This window comes from Neodiprion virginianus, chromosome 4 (genome assembly GCF_021901495.1).
Source record: "Neodiprion virginianus isolate iyNeoVirg1 chromosome 4, iyNeoVirg1.1, whole genome shotgun sequence".
Lineage (NCBI taxonomy): Eukaryota > Metazoa > Arthropoda > Insecta > Hymenoptera > Diprionidae > Neodiprion > Neodiprion virginianus.
This window is the reverse complement of record NC_060880.1, coordinates 23,259,783-23,280,324: the sequence shown is the minus strand read 5'-3', so window position 1 is coordinate 23,280,324 and position 20,542 is coordinate 23,259,783. Positions and strand designations below refer to the sequence as shown.

At 37.3% G+C, this 20,542-nt stretch overlaps 2 protein-coding genes and 1 long non-coding RNA gene across 13 annotated transcripts in view; 1 reads left to right on the top strand and 2 right to left on the bottom strand.

Moving 5' to 3' along the window:
- LOC124303890 (NGFI-A-binding protein homolog) overlaps window positions 1–17,885 on the top strand; it is a 35,420-nt gene extending 17,535 nt beyond the window's left edge. Inside the window, exons 2-11 of one of the 10 annotated variants that reach the window (XR_006908011.1) lie at window positions 4,596–4,697; window positions 5,107–5,244; window positions 5,764–6,050; window positions 6,762–6,974; window positions 7,422–7,672; window positions 8,339–8,444; window positions 11,093–11,493; window positions 11,879–12,049; window positions 12,149–12,219; window positions 12,332–12,752. Coding sequence is in view for 3 of the 10 variants with exons in the window: in XM_046761704.1 (XP_046617660.1) it covers window positions 4,596–4,697; window positions 5,107–5,244; window positions 5,764–6,050; window positions 6,762–6,974; window positions 7,422–7,672; window positions 8,339–8,444; window positions 14,737–14,786; window positions 16,434–16,539; window positions 17,295–17,345; window positions 17,624–17,767 (1,448 nt within the window). In the remaining 7 variants the exon portion in view is untranslated. Of the gene's footprint in view, window positions 1–4,595; window positions 4,698–5,106; window positions 5,245–5,763; window positions 6,051–6,761; window positions 6,975–7,421; window positions 7,673–8,338; window positions 8,445–11,092; window positions 12,757–14,682; window positions 14,787–16,433; window positions 16,540–17,294; window positions 17,346–17,623 lie in introns of those variants that run through there. The other 9 variants (XR_006908013.1, XM_046761704.1, XR_006908009.1 and 6 more) reach the window with 9 other exon arrangements.
- LOC124303893 (uncharacterized) overlaps window positions 1–18,523 on the bottom strand; it is a 51,495-nt gene extending 32,972 nt beyond the window's left edge. Inside the window, exons 1-4 of the long non-coding RNA XR_006908018.1 lie at window positions 18,483–18,523; window positions 16,352–16,533; window positions 5,099–5,242; window positions 4,573–4,965 (exon numbers count right to left, since the gene is read on the bottom strand). This is a non-coding gene — a long non-coding RNA (uncharacterized LOC124303893). The remainder of the gene's footprint in view (window positions 1–4,572; window positions 4,966–5,098; window positions 5,243–16,351; window positions 16,534–18,482) is intronic.
- Window positions 18,524–19,259: 736 nt separating this feature from the next.
- Window positions 19,260–20,542, bottom strand: part of LOC124303888 (uncharacterized) — a 32,982-nt gene continuing 31,699 nt past the window's right edge. For both annotated transcript variants that reach the window (XM_046761701.1, XM_046761702.1), the window contains exon 24: window positions 19,260–19,620. In XM_046761701.1, the coding sequence (XP_046617657.1) occupies window positions 19,345–19,620 (276 nt within the window). In that variant the 3' untranslated portion in view covers window positions 19,260–19,344. The remainder of the gene's footprint in view (window positions 19,621–20,542) is intronic.

The following is a 20,542-nucleotide window of genomic DNA, read 5'->3' as shown; positions in this document are numbered from 1 at the left end:
GCAAGCGGAAAATATGATACTGACCTATACGATCATGATTCTTGTAATTAAAAAAATATTTAAATCGTTACTGTAACGGTAACTATACCCATTTTGCTTCTGTACAGATTGTTCTATCAGCTACAAAAAAATCAAATGTCTCTCCAAAAGTTTGATTTCGTTTTTTCGCATCACCGCGTCATCGGCACAGGTACGACATACGTATCTCGATAATATGTATATAATAGATTGACGCGGAGTGGAAGCGGTGCGTTAAGGAGTTCTCAGCTCAGTTCGGCATCGCATCGCATCGCGCGTCCCGCGTTTACAAAAAGTTCTTTATACCTAAAAAGTCGTTATGTAAATGACCGGCCGGTGGCGGCACATATTGCCTGCCCCCTGCCCAGGGACGCTAACCACAACCCCAGACCCTCTTCCATCCTCCTTTACCTCCCTAGCCGAGCGTGGATGCAGGGACCTCGTCGTCATACACCGATGCGCTTCGTAGAGAGAAGAAGTGCCTTTCGACCAACCAAAGAAACTGCCATTTAGAGAGGGACCGGGACGGCGAGCGGCGAGGAGAAAAACGAAACGAAATAAAAGAAAAGGGGGGAAAAACCAGCGACAATACGGGAATGAAAATGGAAGAGGTGACCGTACGCGCATTCCTATACGTTACACGTTACACCCGTATATATATAATTTGGTGGACGTGAAGATGAGGAAAGATTGGAGAATCATAGAGGAATCGCGATATCGAATTTTCAAAAACGCCAAAATCAATTTTGTAGAATTTTAAAATTTGGATAAGTGTAGTTACATTTCACTTATACCACTGTTAAATTGTTGGGAAAGCGATCGAGGTGGATGTCTGTTTACGTAATAAAAATCAAAAAACACGTGGGAAATGAAGAACAAGGCAAGTTTAATGCAGGTACTTGAGACAATTTCTCCTTAACTTTCATTATTTCACAAATCACGCTCGATTAAGCTGTCGGCAAGGTTAATCATTAACTGATTGACGTTCGAGTGAAAAATGGAGTCCGAGTAGTACTCGTTACCCGGGACTCATTTATACCTGACTTTTACGACGCGAGTGCACCGAGGCTCGTAAACCTTCCCTTTTTCAATCGCTCGTAGGTATACCTATACATGTGTATTACCAGCTGAGGCGCCACCGCGATTCAGAATTAGCTCACGATAGATTTGATTAATTAGTATATTATTTACGAAATAACGTTTTATTCATAACACAGATGTACAGAGTGACCGTATTTTTGTCACTACTTGTTGAATCGAGGAAATTGACATTTTTGAGGGTTCGTTCATTTGTTTGTTATCCTTCAATTTGAATTCGGCAACGAAGGGTTGTTCAGTCAAGTGTGACATGAGTTAGGAATTGATACTCTTTCGTTAATTTTTTTTTGCAGAAAAACAAAAAATCGATTTGAAAACAATTTAAATTTTAAGAGCTCAAATGTCAGTATTTTCGTTTCAAATCGTACTGCAATTGTTAAAAATCTAGTATATTTGTACGATTTTACTCTGCGGTGACTCGCGTCGTTCAGAAAAATATTCTCTGCAATTAACTACTACAATACTTTTTTTTTTTAAATCACATTGGCATCGTTATTTAAGATCGCACTGACGTTGGTTTCGATCAACAGAGACTAATGTTGAATCGACCGTTGAAGAAAAAGATGTGAATAAACAAATTTATAATAAATAAGGTTCCTCGCCGAAATAAGCCATTGTGGAATGAAACCGAACACATTTACTAGACATTTAGCCAATTTGAAGTGATTTGAAACGCATCATCGATATGTGAGCTTCTTTTATAATTCGAATACCTTTTGATCCAGCATTTCAAGGAGATCTTCGTGGCTTACGAATATAATAATTTGATAAATACTCATGTCGTAATAAAATTAATAAAAAGTATCGATTTTTAGCCAACCAACCTCCTTCAGATGTTGCTGTAATCAGTTCTTACCGACCGAGTGAAACGTCAATTATTCTGACAATTATCAAAGCCTACTACGTGTGGATCTAGAATTACGCTGACCGCGGTATTTTCACAAAACCGATGCGTGGGCTCCAAGAAAATTGTAAAAATAAGTTAAATTTTACTCAGTCGGTAAAGACTGACTAAGACATCCCCTTAAATTGTTACAGTTACGTATCGTACATCGATTTCAAATATTTTACCGGTTTTCGGTGGTCTTTCGACAATTCCACGTGACTTCTCACCAGCTACATATTCGAAGTGATATCCGTGCGATTCTCTTTTTCGATCCTGACGATAATTCAACCCTGCATCGGACCCGGACGATCCCTCCTCGAGGAGATACCTGGGCGCCGACGAGAGTATATAGCGTGAGACCCGCGCCGCTCCGGACTGACTGGCTCGTAATAAGACCGACGGCTAGTTTTTTCCACCATGGTATTAATTTATACGCGGTACGAGTGTGCACGCCGCCGCATGCTACTTTTTTCACTCGTTCCACGAAATTTGCAAGAAACTAGTCGGATTACCTATACAAACCATGAGCTGCATGCTCGCGCGCTCACCTACACACGCATCGGTAATATTTATTTCTCCAATTGCATACGTGCACACAATACATGTATATACATGTATACAATATATATCCAACGCTTTTTCAACCGGTGGCAAGAGAAAAAGCTCCCTTTGTCGTATTTCGTGAATATTCTGCAATTTTGCAGGAAAATACATATACGTTGAAAAAAACGTAATGTTCAGTTTATTTATTATGCACAAAATACCGAGCAGACGGTCTTGAAATATTTTATAGTCGTAAGAACTGTTTTTTTTTTTTACACCGAATTTAACCAAATTATATCGTAAAGCAAACTATTATAACCTCAGCCATGTTCACAATAAAAATTAGCACGGTCGTTATATAATATTGTATTTTAGGTCCCTACATTTTTTCAGTGATATTAACACAAAAAAGAATTTGTAGAAATTATCAAATACGATGAAAGAAATGTTTTATTGATGCAGACAAGCGTGTAAGTTTTACTAAATAAATCGAATTATTGTTCCAATGACTTTTTTTCAAGCAGATGATACGATTGTCTCAATCAAAAAACGTTACTTTCTTCATATTACATGAATTTGACGCATTCTTTCTCTGTATCATGCACGTATATTATTTAGCTGTTGGAGCTTATAGACGATCATTATTACATACCGAAAAAATCTATTCGATAAGCTTTCTTCCCAATCTCCGTTATTAAAGTTGCTTTCAATGATTTCTGGAAAACATATGTTGAGGAAAATAATCATACCTCCACCCTAACCGGCATGTAATTATATACGATGTAACTTTTCTCATATTCTCTGAATATCTCTGGAAATGCTCTAATTTTGATGTAGAAACAGCTCGAAAGAATTATTTAAAAATTTCATCGAAGACGCGTAAAAAGATATTCAAAAATTTATAGAACTTGTTCTCAAAGTTATGCATATTTTTCTGGGTTGCTCTGAATTTTTGAAAAGTACACTTAGAACCTGTAAAAATTGTCTAATCAGCAAAATTTCATTGCTTCTTCACGCATATGATCTTTCCGAAAATTTCCTCCGATTGAGTGTTCACAAAGGTATCAAATTGATTGATTACGAAATTGATAAATTGTGGTTTTTAGCCGAACGAAATGCCAGTATAAATTATAGTTTCATAGATATTTTCAACTGATATTTTAAATTCTCGAGATTAAATCAAACAACTGCACAGATAGCAAAGTAAGCGATAACTAACATCTGAAAACGTCCAACAGTAATCATATAATTGCGGAGAAAATAATCCCCTAAAAAATGTTTCCAAAAATATGCGTTTTCAATATGGAGAACTGTGAAAAATCAGAATACTTAGAATTCCAAATTGAAGTCAGATTCTTATTTTGATTATTTATTTCTTTTTTTTTTCTTCTTTTTTTTTTGTCGGGACAAACGACGTTCAACAGAGCATCGATTGCCTTCGCGAGCTAGTCAAATCTAGCAAAGAGCGAATGTACGGTAGATCAGGAATAATGAGATGCACCATGTGGGCGCCATGGCTCGTTCAATAAATTATCGATGATTACTGCTCGACTTGCGGTAGGGTACAAAAACGATCATACCTAGATGCTCCCAAATTTTTGCCTTACAAAAATTTTTTTCTGCGGTTAGCTTATTCATTAATTACCTCACTCTGTTGTTGAGTTAAATTAGTTCGATTCTCCGATTTACACGTAAATCGATGAGATATATCACGTATATAAAATGTTTGGAACCCGTCGTGGATTCTGAAAGAATGACGATCAGAAATCCGTGCGGTTATATCACGAGGAGTTGCCTGCTGTACGGAGCAAAAAACGGCAACTTTTTTCTACGTTGTATCCGTACATTCACACACGCAAACGTATAACGAACACGTGCCAATTGCGTATAGATAAAAACCTGACCGAGCATCGACGACAAGAAACAGTTAAGAAAGAAATTGACGGGGAACCGCGTCTGATACATTTTGCAATGTCGTTTTCGGTCCTTATGTTTGGGCAAATACAGATAATTTATTTTTGTTTTACTCGTCATTGTTATTCTATTCCAGTCGTGCAGACTTCCGTGCCGCAGAACGAGGCCGAACTTCAGTTGTACCGCGTCATGCAGCGTGCTTCTCTCCTTGGATACTACGACACACTGTTAGAGATGGGTACGTGATATTTTTTTGCTAAAAAGTGTAAAAAAATAACAAAGAAGAAGAAATTGCGCGCAAAGAATTTTTCTCCGGGTAACACCGACCGCTTCTTCCCTTCTTCCTTTCTTTCTTTCTTTTTTCAAGCAAGAAACGTGGCTTCGTTGATATTTCAAGCGTGTAATAGATTGTGTAGCCTTACAGTGAGCTTTCCAAGTTGATGTAGCAAATTGAACTCGCGGGTTTCATCGCTTTTTCCAGTTTCCGTTAATTTTAGACTTTTTTCCTACAAAGTGTATTATACACTTGCTGAATTACTGCATGCAGTTTTTGCTACCCTGCCATGAATTATATAATAAATCGTGCCAATGTGCGCGAGGGAATTGGGTAAGTATATAAGTAGAATCATTTTGTTATACTTGCACAGGAGGTGATGACGTCCAGCAATTGTGCGATGCTGGAGAAGAAGAATTTCTAGAAATTATGGCACTTGTGGGGATGGCCAGCAAGCCACTTCACGTCAGAAGACTGCAGAAGGCTCTCCAAGAGTGGCTGACCAATCCCTGTAAGTTGAAGCAAATAATAATCTTCTCGGCTCTGCAAGAAGAACGGGCAACTTATACACTAGCTTCTGGTTCACAAAATAACGTCTTTTCAATTGTTAACAAAACCCGTGGCTTATGAACTCCACTATTTTAGAGGAAGCGATTTACAGCCATTCAAATTTTTCGTCATCACGCGAAGAAATATTATACTCAAAATTAACGCAAGATGGTTTTTCAAAGTTTCAATGCTATCAGCGTTGAATACATCATGATAAATTTTACAGTGACCTTTGTATTCGCATTCAACCATCTTCTGGTTTATACTTTTCAACATGACAGAAAGAATCCCAACTGTTTCAAACTCAAGAACTAGTGAATTTTCAAAGAATTCGTCTGTTCTTCTTAATTCGCATTTTTCTATGATACTGATTAGTATTTTCTCCTCGAGCTACATCGTCATCACATCTCATATCGAAGCAGAATGCTGCGCGAAGGAGTGTTGAATTTAGATATGGAGTAAAAATGTGTCTGTTTTTCAGCAATGTTTCAAACGCCGGTAATACCCTCGAATCCTAACAGCAAATCTAATATACCGATGACTTTTCCGTGCATAAGTCCGAGAGCGCAGTTCCCTGCCCATAGTCAAACGCAATCCTCGTACAACGGGCCGCTTTTACCACTCACACCTTTGCCGTGTCGAAGCTCCAGTCCGGTTGTTCAACCTCCCAGTGCCAACACGTCGACGGCTTCGACGACCTTTCGACACACACCGAGCCCAAGTGCTTCCGTATCATATCCGAGTGCCCAAAGTCCTGGGGTCTTACAGGTACGTCGATTTTCATATCAAATTTGAAATTTTAGGGTTATTCATTTGAAAATCAAGTAAATATTAAAACTGTTGTCCAACTATTCCCATTGATTGCTTGCGTTGTTTCTGATTTCCAATGATTTTTCACCGTTCAAGACGACCTCCAGTAATTCCTAGTGATTTGAGGATTAGATAGAATCATAGAAAATGTGCGCAGGAAAGTGTTGATATCATTGGAAATTACCAATAACATTGGATATCAATGAACATGAAATGACCCGATAAGATAGAATCACTATAGAATAATATTAATGAATTAAAAACGAGGAGTTTTTGAGACCATCTTTGAAACTTAGTGTATATCGTTCACGAGATTTATTTAAATCACGCGAAATCTTCTAAACACATTGCAAGATTTTGTAAAATCACCGAAATGTATCAAATATCTGAAGCCTTCGGAATCTAAAAAAATCTTTGAAAATTTTACTAGCTCTTATAAGATCCCTTGAAATCTTGTAAAATCCTTTGAAATAGAGCAATCTTGAAATGTTGCGGATATGTTGTCCAAACAAAGTGACGAGTATTCATCTCCTCTGTTAAAACCATGAAGTATAATTTACCGCAGGACTTCCAACGATTTCCCGCATGCTTTATAACGCTGGACGTGCGATTTCTTCACGGCTAGCATGTGATTTCAAGTGATTCGCAATTATGAGATGAACTTCGCAGGTAGGAACTTGCGAGTCCTCTTGTGGAAGCGGCACGACGTCGAGTCCTGGGGGTGCGAGTGGTGCTCCCGGTAGTCCAACTCAGCCCGTTCCCGCGCTTCTCCAATCCCAGGTTCAACGATTGTCGGATGCAGCTGAACGACTGGCAGTTAGTTTGCCACCGCTCGACCCGAAGCCACACAACATCAAGAAGAAGATCTGTAAAAACCTCGAGGTCGGTCTTGTTGTAGGATATGGCCAATGTAGCTTGAAAGTCGCAGGCAACTGAACACCCAAATGCGCGTGCGCGAAACCGTGCGATTTCATTGGTAGATTTATCCAACTCACTTCCAGTTTTCTGACTGCTTGTCAGGTTGACCAACTCAGTTGCGACTGGACGCTAGCTATCAAAATTCATAGACGTCTCGACGTTACGTTGCATTGAGTATTCGAGGTGTCCAAAATATAACGGCCTGCCATCAAATCAGCATAATCTCGAAATGCTTGTCCGTATTGATAGTTTGTGCAGAGTCCTAACCAAACAGAATTGGTCAACGTGTTCAAGAAGACGAAAACTTTGGCGCATGCGCTCAGCTTCCTGGGACTGATTGTTTCGCTACGATTTCGATGTTCTCGCAAATCCGTAACAAAGTGAACACTAATATTGAAATCGGTGTTCCAGATGGTAATGGCGATGTCGGAAAATGACCCTCGTCGTATGGATGAAATCCGAAAATACGCGGCGATATACGGAAGGTTCGATTGCAAGCGTAAACCGGAGAAACCTTTGACGCTACACGAAGTTTCGGTCAACGAGGCAGCAGCCCAGATCTGCAAATTTGTACCTGCGCTTCTCACAAGAAGAGACGAACTTTTTCCACTCGCCCGTCAAGTCGTTAGGGATTCTGGATACCATTACTCAAAGAGTCAATAGTGAGTAACGTTAACCGACTTGACATGCCGCCTCGTTCTTGCGTTACACGTACCTGCGACTAGTTTTTTTCACGCGAAGAACAATTTTCATTACTCATGAGTGTAGGTATTTATTGCACTGGGTGTATATGTGTATCCAAAAGAACAGAACCCCTAATTAACTTGAGTAAAAAACGTTTTTGCTAAAAGTTACTATTCTAGAAAAACATCTAAGAGGTCTAATTAGATCACAATTTTGTGTATATAATTTCATCTAATTAGTATACATCATTTATTGATCTATTTGTATCGATTGATGGGCGTTTTTGATTAGAGAAAAGAATTGATCCGGGCCAATTGGGCCCGAACCCAAAATGCAACATCATATACACCGGAAAGCAACGGATTGTTCTAAATTCGAACTTGCTATGAAAAAGGATGGTTACCATTTTAAAAAATTCAAGGATCCATTTAAAAAACATCGTCTTGGGCCTTACGGGACCGCCAACTGAGGAGGGAATTAAAATCGTTATTTTCGTGGAACCGTTACCTATTCGAGTTATTTAAGGGTTTCCGCCCGTTTTTATACACCCTCTACAATTGTTTAGTTAAGGAAAGTTTCGAAAACCCAAACTTGGGAGAAATACTAACGATAATGCAAGACCCTGAGAACGAAATCATTTTCAGCATCTCGATGATGAGACCGCGAGAGAACGGCGAGGACGCGGGTGACGGTGACAGGGTGAAACGGTATCGTCTCGATCTAGAGGGTGAGAGTGAGGATTCCACGCAGGTTAGCTCTCCCCATCTGATAAAATGATCACTCTGATCACTCGTGCATCGCTCCTGTAGCATGCTTAACTAACCCAGCCATATGCACATTAATAATGACTCACACCCTCCATACCGCTTCGGACCGAATCAAAGGTTAAGTATGCTATCATATATGTTTTATTTCCGCTTTATTCGTCCGCACTTCCTTGTTACGAAATACCTTACTAACCCGTTGGTGCAGGTTAGATATTATAGATCTTTACGATTCATCGATGGCTCGACCAACGATTCGCTGCGAGAGCCGACAAATCGATTAATCGGAAGAACGATTGATCATCGAAGAAATAATTAATCGAAATTTCGATTGATCAAGTACGCGATCGATTGAAAAAACCACTAATCAAAATCTAGATTGTTCGATCAAACGCATATCCCTAGTGAATTCCAAATCCCGCGGTCTTTTACCTGTTTATGAATTCCGGATACTCCTTGTACTCCAAGATGTACTTTTGCGAACATCATGCTTATTTTTCGCAGTACAGATACGTGCGCTCTGTTTCTTGTATACGTGATCCACACACGCATTTCATACACTTGCACGCCGCACGCATTACATTACAGTACCAGCGAACGAAGAACAGGATCGTGAGGAAAACATTGTCCTCGAAGGTTAATGGTTATCGTCATTGAAGTAGTCAGTAAGCAGTTTAACGACGAATTAATTGGTCGCAAAAAAAACAACAAAAGTAGAAAACAAGTGAATACCATTTTTATTTATTACATATCGCAGCAGTCACGTTCACCGACCTCGCTTGTTATTTACTTGTTAGTTAGTCGGACAGAAGAAGACAAAGAAACGAATCGAAACATTTGAAAACAATCGCGTATCAAAAATAAACTACACTTTATGTTTACGAGATACGTGGTAGAATAGGTGCATGTTTTTACAAAAAATTTGATAGCGGTGCGAGGTGCCCGGAATTGTTTTTCTTGGTTGTTTAGCATACTCTCATCTGCATTTCAATCTTCGCATCGTTGTGGTTTTTGGTGCATGTTTTCCTTTCAATTCTTTCGAAAATTGCTTATTGTTAGTAGCTTCTACGGTTTGAACGACCGTTGAAAGCTGCGTGTTACTCATAGCGAGAGATATCTTGAAATGTCGATTTTATGTAGTATCATAACAGTTTGTTTACCTGCCACTGGTCTATAGATTGTAATCTTTATAAACCAGTGGCAACTGCAGGAGTTACACGAGATAATCATACACCACAAATCCTGACATGAGATTTCGACACGTGTAATAAAATGCCTTTACGGGCTTATTCGAGGCGGGAATCTTGGAAAAACTAAACTATGTGAGGTAAATTTTTTCATCAGGTGCAATTCTTTCACTTAAGTTGACTGTAATCATGCAAAAGTCGGGAATTGAATTAAACGCGATAATAACTTCTGATGGATGCGGATACTTTACAAGTATAATTCTAGAGATGATAAAGAATTGCGAACTCATACTAAACAAGCTGTGAAGGTAATTTATTAATTTTTAAACGTTCACTTTAATTTTACTTTTATTCAACGTGTTTCAACATCGAAAAGATAGTTTGTATTTCCTCGCGGTTTGAAATACTTACTGATTGGTTTTCTTTTTTATAATTTATTTTTCTGAATCCGTAAAAGTGCCAGTGCTATAAAATATTGTGTAGATCATTAGAGTTGCCGCGTTTACGTTTATATCGTAGTTTTGAGGGGCGAGCCACGTTTAAAAGTCAGGAAAAAACGTGTCTCGCATTTTAAATTGGGCAAAAAAATTCGTGTCAAAAATTTCACAAGCTAAGCTAAATAAGCGGATTAAACATACTATTTTTGGAACATTGTTTTATTTTTAAAAAATGCGTCGCATTATAAAAATTTGTAGATCCGGATCTGAATATTTGTTCACCATGATCATCTCTTGATACTAAACATTCCTAAAATTTTCTGTGCGCTTGGCCCTACTTTTCCGATAGTAAACCCTATTTTAGTAGAAAGTTCTACCGGCATGAACAATAACTATTTTACTGTGAATTATCTATTTTCTCCAAAACTGTGCTCACGAATTTTGACATTTTTATGGGAGATATTAATTCATTCATGGTCGAACTGGATCAAAAAGAATCGTGTTACAAACTCCCATATAATCTTACAACACGTTGTGAAAATTCTACACGGAATTGCTATGATATTTAAGTACTTCGATTGGCAAAAGATTGCTAATTAGTGTTGGTACGTTTTTCGCATTGTTCTGTATACGTGGGTGAGGATTTTGTAAATCCAATTGGCTTTATTAAATACGTGCGTAGATTTCGTGACATATTTTTTTCTGATTATTTTTTTTTTTTTTAATCAAAGTGTGTTGAGACTGGAGAGTTGAAATTGACCTGTTTCATGGGTATAATAGTGTACATATGATTAGATCAGGGGTTATTCGCTGTGTTCGGTTTTGAAATGGGAAGTTTATACATACAGTGTGTTTTGTGTTACGGGAATTGGTTTTTCGCATGTGTATAAAAAGGAAGCCAGTACTCCGTAATATTTGAAAATTGAAACGGAGGAAAACACGGTGAGGCGTACATAATTCTACCCTTTGAAAATCGCGTGAAAAATTCTCCTGCATATTAATTCCTTCAGGTTTACACGCTAAGGGTAGATGGAAAAAATCGAACCACGTCCTGCATTTTAACGCCGCCGAAGGCGGAACATCACCAGGAAAGCAGCTGTAACAAGTACGGAAATGGGATTTTCGGATTCCGTGATAATTTACGTCATTCTTGGCTCGTTGACGAGTGAAAAACCTGGAATAGCAAGACACGTGGACGCAACTGGGATGCGGCAATGCTTTCCCGCAGAATGATAGTAAAAGTAATGATTGCGAGGAACGTCCGTCTCGGGCATAAGGAATCTTATTAAAGGATAAACCGTTTTCTGGGCGAATCGTACACAGAATACATGCTGATCATTTCTTAACGCAGCCTCAAGATACGCACAAGGATCGTGGAAAACAGAATTCAGTCGTGCCTGATACCTCTCAGGTAATCCGACACTTTTACGTTACGTAAACCAGAATTTCTTCTGCAACTGGAACGGTCAGTGTCGAATTAGTACGTGTGTAAATTTATCTACGTTTATCGAAATATACCGTTTCAAATCAAGGGACGCCAAACGACTTCACGTGACTTTCTTTTACGGTGTGCACCTTGACTTCAGGAGGACAGAATTTAATTGACATGTATTGTTCCACGATCGACGTATTGACGAAACGACAACGCGACATTTCTTCAAATAATTTGTAATCACGGACTGTATTCTGATAGATTATTATGTACGACGGTTACTGTAGGGATGAAAAATTGGTATAATATTTAATATATAAACCGAAGTGAAACAACTAACGAGATACGTACCAACGCATTGTAGGTGAAGCCAGAATTTCAAATTCTACGTAGAGTCCAGAATTCTACCTGAGAATGTGTCAGCGATTGGATTGCCCCGCAAATCGCCTTTGCAAGTCATGCAATCCCAATTCTTAGCAACTCATGGATCGGCGAGGCTTCGGGTTTTTGGATAGTGATACTCAAACAACAGTGGGTAAGACCCGCAATATAATTGTCCGTATCACGTGACCATAAATATAACGGCAAAATCACAGCGCACTCCAGTTATAATGTCACAATTTGATTGCCACAGATAATTGTGTTTACCACTTGAAGAAGAACTACCGGGCCTAGACGTTCTGCATCATGTACCTCTTCGAACAAGTAATTACGGACAATTTAATGTAGTTTTACACACGAATGATTTTATCTCTCTATTTACGCTATGTAAAACGAATAATCAACGATGTCACCGTCTTCGGTATTTCAATTTCAGATCTTTTTCTCTCAATTTCAAATCCAGCTGCACGGCAACGTTTCACAATGGTCATTCGACAAAACAAACCATTCGAATATGACTACGGTAGCAAAAATTCGAGGAAAGTTTTACGTGAATTGAGAACTGACTTTTCATCTATAGTCTGTAGTTATTCAACGTAAGCGAAGAGGTTCATCTATTGATTCGACATCACGCTTTACAATTAACCGATATTGACTTTATTTTTATATCTGACGATAGTACTCATGTTTTCATGTGACATGAAAATACTCGATTTTGAATTATAAATATGTAAAACGTGCATCATTTTGTCCATCATATTAAATCCGTTTTGTTACTATAATCTTGTTATTGTTACCATTGCTGTAACTGTTGAAATAATATATCAGTTGCATAAACAACAATAACTTGTTTGTTATTTGGCGAACCTTCAGGTATTATATCATGGACCGTTCGGCTTGCAGCAGACAATAACATACGTGTAGATATGTACAATCGAGGACTCGTATATATCAGGAGCCTTTTTCGAGGTAATTTTTTGTTGGTCACTTTTTCGTATTCCTCTTTTTGTCCGTACTTTCTGCACGACAAACGGAAACTTTTTTACGATACACGAACGATTCGGTTTTTGTCCTGTTTGTCTCAATCTATCTTCCATGACAAGACTGGAGATATAGCGCGAGGATACTGATCTTTTTTTTCATCGCAATATCTTTCCATCTGCATTGCAATCGACTAGGACTAGAACCAATAGTGGGTCACATTACTTAGGCTTGTTTTCTTTGATACCCGTTGACGGAACAATTGTTTCACCTATTTTTATTTTACTTTTCCCTTTCTCTACAGTTTATCCAACTCCAATTCTCTCCCGAATTATTGGATTCGAGGTACCAAACTACGGGGCGTAACTCGTCTTCAAAAATATAGTGGCGTCAACAATCTTTCCACGGGAACCAGTCAAAATATGTATCAGCATCGTGACCGTAGACTCAGGCTTTCTGAAACTCGTTTAGTTTACAACTAATCGGCGACCGGTACTTACAGTCTTTACATCTATTCGCACACCGAATAGGTGACCATTTTTTTGCAGGAAAAGAAATTCTGCGACTATTATGCAGAGGAAGTTTTGGTAGGAATTAAATTTTAGTTTTAACTAGCTTTAAAACCCTCGCTCGCTAAAGTTCGCTCTGGGTCGGATGCCTATAGTGTAGCTGGATTTTGCGCTCATGGGCTCGCTTACACGTTGTCAGTGTTTCACCAGATGATACGAGATTTACCAGATTGTTTGGATTGGATTGAGGATTGTTCAATGGGTAATAAATGTTAATCCGCTAGTCCGTGAAGTCGAGTTTCGTCATTTAGCGGACCTCGAATGCAGTAACTACGGAGCGCTAGTCCTGGAGGTCGAAATCCACAAGGTAAAAGGCCTGGACAGCCAAAACTACGGAAAATTAGTCCCGAAGGTCGAAAGTCACCAAGTCAACGACCTGGACAGCCAAAACTACGGAGCGCTTGTCCTAGAGGTCGAGTTTCATCAGGTAGCGGACCTGGAGCGCAGGATCCAAGAGGTAGAGAACCCGGTACTCGAAATCTGCGGAGCGCGATTCTCATACGTCCGCTCTACTGCGCGGTTGTTTCCGGACTGAGGAATTCGGCTAGCTGATTTTCGTCTGTATAGATCGATGACGTCAAGAAAAAAAAAAATTTGGTTGACGTCACTTTTTGAACATCCGGACATCCAAACATACGAACATTCAAAATTTGGTTTCGAACTTTAATACTATACATGATATATGATATTTGAAAACAGTGGAAATAATCGTAACTCTCTTCATGATTATTGTTACTCATTTACATCGCTAACGATTTTCTTCGGTCGATCCTTATGGTTGATTTTTCCATCTGTCATATAACTGCGAAATGAAACCGCGATTTCCTCGATTTTTAAAATATGAATTAGTCGACTTGAATCGTTCAAAATAACAAAGTGTCAGATCGATAATCAGGTGATGAAGTACCAAGTAATTAGTTGGATGTTTCACGTTGTAATAGCCTTAAAAACTTAGAATAACTAGCCTGCTTATAAGATTATAGCGATAAATAACACTTGGCCATTATTCTCTGCTATGCTGTCTTAAAAAGTTGGTATTTTAGTCACTTTTCAAACGGCTTGTTCTAATTCTACTTAAATTAACCGATTTGTGCAATTCGTCGTTTTATTTCTGCAGCCTAAGTTCTGTGAAAGCTACATCACGCTGTCTTTGTATATAACAATAACTCAACCCCCGCCTAGTAGGTCCGAAATTCGCAACATATTTGTTCTCGGATACACCAATGTGTTTTTCTAGGTGGGCCATCCATATTGGTAACTTTGATTGCCTATAGCAGTTTTGGTGTTGCAGGCAATGCTGGACGTTAGCAACTCAACGACGAAGCGGCACAGATCATCAAGGTGACTATTTCGGTTTTTGAATATAGAATAGCGTATCTCTTTAACGGTCCCCGAATAACAAGTTCGCGAAAAAAAAAAAAACTGCCATCATAAGAAACGAATAAAATTACTTTTCTACACTTCAGCTCTCATCATCGCGTTACCAATTAGACCAAGTTACATACTTTTTTGTATTCTGAATCCGGCGACAATTACATCTAACGTCCGACAATATAAATAAGAATAGAGGATGTTAGGGTAAACCATTGTTTCAGCTTTCAATACATTATCCACCTGACACTCTATACAGCAACAGTTACAGCAACAAACGTGAAGTTATTAAAAATCGCTCGAAACGTTTTCTAGTCACTTCTGTGATCGTTCGAAATCGTATTTACCTAAATCATAATGAAAATAGTTACGTCAAGTCGTTTCGAAAGTCATTTGGAATCATGCAGGCAGTAAATTCAGGCCATTATTTGCGGAGAACCATGTGAACGTGTAATACACTGATTGTGTAAACATGTTGTCGATGTCGGTGACTGTAATCACAGTGCGAGTTAAATGTGAAAACATTGAAACCCTAGTGAATATACCCATAATTTTGATCGTTACCGTATCGTCGTGTTGGCCTTAGCCGAAACGATGTTAAGACATTGAAAGTGAAAACAAGCTTTAGACTTCTACTAATGTTTAGCGATCCGTGGATACGTCAGTTTCGACAAAATTTACGCTATCCAGATTCGAAATTACCATTCGATTGATTCAAAATTAGGTAAGTAAATAAGTTCAGAAGAACTACGTGGGGATTTTTTGTTCCAGTTATTACCATATTATTATTAATATTATTACTATTATACGATTTTAAATCACTGAAAATATAGCTCGCGTTTTTCCCAACACAAAACAAAATATATCACAGTGTTGTTCAGACGTGATTCAATCGATTTGTCGGACTTGTACTCAACTCTGATTGTGAGTTGAAGAAGTGAATCATCGAATAAGTGAATGAAGAAATGAACCAAACTCCTAATACTAAAAAAATATTTGCAACATAATATATTGTGGCGTGAAGTGTGTACGAATTTGATTTGTAGGCTTAAGCAAACGAATCAAAAGTTTTGCGACGTTGAACAGGCGAGTTATCACATAGACCCACGATTTGAAATAATCTTATAATAATGAATTGTATAGACCTATGGTACATTATGAAACAACGTTATATATTATGTGTTTATTAAACAATGCACCACGAGAATAAAAAAAAATACTATTTGATTTATTTTTTATCACCCTATTTAACGGGTCAATATTGTTAAGTGTAAAAATGCACTTGGGAGCCCAAAATCCCGAAAACTCTGTAATTGTGTATATATTTCGCAACTTGTAAATCTGTATACCGTCTAAGTCCGAAGGTTACAGTTTCTTCTAGTCCGAAACTGTAATCTTGGGTTATAAATGCAAAACGCAAGCTTCGAATTCGTTACTTCTCTGATTAGGGTGTCAAAATATATCAATACATAGTTCACGTGACATGTCCTATATAATATAGCAATTATTTCGTACATAAAACAGCTTGCACTTACCATCAATCAGCTCTATTTGAAGTTCCATATCCATTATACTCCAGATGTGATGTTTAATGCGCGGTCAATTGTGATGTTTCAGTCCCGTTTGGCACAGGAAGAGTAACGGCGTATTCAATGCAAGTCCAGACGCAAGTGATTCGGACACTCAGTTTTCCTTTTCTAACGATGCACCTCCATCTCTGCAAGTAAGTTTACTTTTTAGCACATTTTATTGAACCTTTAATTATGCAAAACGCTATATTTCTAGTACGGGTGGTCTAGAAGAAACAAGTTATACAATTTCGAATCGTTTTTTTACTAAAGTTTTTTACCGATTAACCATCGGAAGAACATAATCGGCAAAAATTCGGACATCGGGAACTGTAAACACCTCAAAAGAAAAGTATTTATATAGATATCACATTCTGACCTTTCGAATATAAATTTCTCTGTAACTTGTAACAAAAAAACTCTTTCCTTGCTTGCGATTTTTAAAAAATACGCATTTCAAACACATTATCAATCAAGGATGAACAAAATTAAAAGTGATTTAGCTACATGCAGACGTTTGGTCGTATTTTATATCAAAATATGGTAAAAGCAGAAGAGATTAAAATGTTTTCGTTGATGTACTCGTGCTATCTGTAGTTTTTCAGATTTTTTTTTTGCTCTTCATCGTTCGATCAATGAAAGAAAAAAAAAACAATTCAAAATCGAATTACATGTTTATTCGAAAAACTACAAAGAAATTTGTACTCAGGAGGTCAAAATGCATGAGATTCATCGATGACGTCGTGAATCTTGTTGACTTAATTGTCCTAATGACTTAATACCACATACATCTCATTGTCAACTAGAATGAAACTTTTTGTGGCAGGTTTCTTAATGCTAAATGACTCTCAGCGTTTTGTTAGTTGATCATACTGAAGGTTAATGTAAATTTTCAACTTATTTTTTCTAGGATGAGGGAGATGCTGATAATAGTAACGAAGAGAATGACTTCAACTTGAAGGTATGCATAATATATGCTTTTGGTATTGCACCTTACTCGATATTCCAGTAAATAAGTCAAAATAAACTGCAAACAAACATCGCTAACAACTTTATAAGAAATAGGTATACAAAAACAACTCTATTTTCTACCACCCTCATCGTCGTTATAAGCAAACGTCCAAGTTTCATTTTTATTCATTGACATCTTCAAACTCTGTAAAATCCACCGATCGAGTCCAAGAAAAAATTGTTGTGAGGTTTGGATAATTGACGTGATTCCCGAAATTTTATTGCTAGGTGATCGCATCGCGGGGCGATGACATAATAGCTGTGGCTAATCCAGCTCTTAGGATGTCACCACCAGTTCACATGAACTCTATGGAATGTGCGCCTCAACTTCAAATAAAAGAAGAAACCGCAGATGAAAAATCTGAGTCGTGATAATATTATAAAATGTCATTCACATATGGTTATTGTTATTTTATTTTCTATTTTCTATGTATATGCGTTATACTCTGTTATCTAGTTTTATTAAAATTTACGTATAATTGAAATTTTTCATATGCTGAATTGCTGTGGCATTGCAAAGTTGAAAATCTGATTTCATTCGATTCTATTTACAAAAGTATGATAAACGAATTGAATGGATTTTGTTGAAACATCAGTATCCAAGAAATTTCCATTGTCCCACAGATCCAATGCCACTAATTATAAAAGAAATTCTAAACATATATTTCTGAGGATTTCAGCATTGCTATGTCTGAGCAAAAGTGTTTTCATTTATGAGTAAGTTATTTCTTCAGAAACAAGCCAATTTTGTCTGACAGTGTTATAACATCATTTGTATGTACACGATCGAGTTAATGGCTAAGAATTTTAACCTGTTTCGAGTTTTTTAAGTCGCTGAGTTAATTGGATACCAGTTCGGAAATACGAAATCAAAATGGCGGATGTTTACATGATTCCAGAATGCACTTTTGTTTGTTTGATCATAAGTATAGTTAATACGTACGTTTCCGGCATCCTCCCTCCCTTCCTTTATTCCTACTTTCCGTCATGGTAGCATCTATTTATTAAATTCCAATACCTCACACTCATTCCGACCAAATTCTACGTATTCGCAAACACTCGTAAGCTGCCAAATTCAGGTACCTACCTCGCGTGTTTATTGCCCGGCGGTCCGATGAGAAGTGAGGACAACCGAACTGACGATTCTCCAAGTCACGCGGCAGCGTCGATTATTATCGATCGCTCTGAGATTTGAACACTTCAACGGTTTGCAACGTTCACGCTACATTCTGTCTAACCGCGCACTATCCACATGCGATCCTTATATTCGTTTGAATCAATGCGTCAAGAAATTATTCACATTTCAGAAATAAACGAAAATCGCAAATAGCGTTCATATTTTCACCGTTTAAGGCTCCGATGATAATATAGAAACCCGTGACTAAGATTTACCTTGTACAGTTCGCTGTACTTTATTCACTGACTATGATAACGAGAATCACTCGGATTGTATTAACAAAGTTGAAAACGAAGTTAAAAATTATTATTTCGATAAATACATATGCATTATACATTATATATATATATATTCTAATTAAATATCTCAAAATATATATATTTTTATGTTAAATTATGTATGCTCGTGTTATGTTCATTTGTGAATTTATCTATATAACATGCATATAGAATAATTGTTAAGTTTTCTATTTTTGTTCACTTATATATAATATTCCTATAGCTAAACATGCATGTAGGTATATGCCTATATTTTCTTATGACTATTCCGACTCATCACGTTGGTGCAGTAACGACGAATATCCGTATTATTGTCAAATACATGTACAAAAGAAATGCATTTTGCAAACAAAAAAAAAAAAAAAAATAAAATAAAATAAAAAAAAAAGAAAGAAAAACAAATGAAATACTATTCACGTCAAATTAAACGTACTTATACGTATAATATAATGAATATACATTTTCATCGTCGAAGTATAATAAATTTGCTTCAACTACTTAGCCATGCTTCTTATACTTTTGGGAAGATTTGATATGGAGCCTTTGTTAACGCTAGCGGCTGTCGGCCGCATGAAACTATGACTTTGCACGATGTTACTAGCTCGAGGCTGCAGTAATCGGCTTCGACCAGTTCCTGCAAGCCTTTCAGGAGTTAAGCGACTTTGCTGCTGGGAATGAGGCTCTATACTGCTGCTGCTGCTGCTGCTGCGAGATGTTACCACCGGCCGATTTCTGAAGTTACTCCCCTTCGAAGAATCCGACGCACTCACCTACGAATTTATTCACATTTTTATTTTAATTAATACTGTCTAAACCCACCATAATTTAAAGTGTAATTGAAGTTATTTCAAATTTTGTCAAATCCTTCAATTTTTAATAAATCCCTGCTATCGAATAAAATAGTTGGATTTTTGTAACTAACGTAAATCGTAAATATAATAAGCTTATTATTCTGAGAATAAAAATAAGTAGGTACATTTGAAAGAGAAAACCGATATCAATAAAAATATTAAATTATGTGTAAAAAGAATAACTCGAAAAGCTTGATCACATAAAATAAGGTATGAGTTACAGTCAAATAGTACTAATGGATTAACCGAGAGAAAAAATTTTGGAAAACGGCCCAACAGTTTTCGAATAACCGAAGTCCTAACAAGCAATTTCATGTATAGTAGTGAAGACTACGATCACAGTCGTCAGGCAAGCGATCTCGTGTTATGTGAGTGAAATTAACGTTGCATCCTCTGAGGCGTAAATTTTTAAAACAAATTGCAGGCCACTTTTGTGAGTTTGTATTACACACTAAGTCAAGGTTGGTCAAAATTGGATCAGTTGTTTCTGCGTCAATTCGAAACAAAACCGAACACCCTACATTTTTATTAATGGTGTATATAAATGGATGAGAGGAAAATGAATCATAAAGTAACGGTTTCTCGGTTCTCTACAGTTATAAATTAAATAATAACTGCAATTCAATTACATACTTGCCCTACCGAAAATGTTCATCTGATAAATCATAAAATGTTATGACCGAAATCAACGTATAATTTATTATATTATTTATGCTGTAAATTCGAGAAAAATGTATAAAAAATCACGTAATAAATTACAAAAGCAGGAATCATCAAATATACTAGATCAAAAATCATATAATAAATTACACGTTTATTTCGGTAATAACATCATATGATT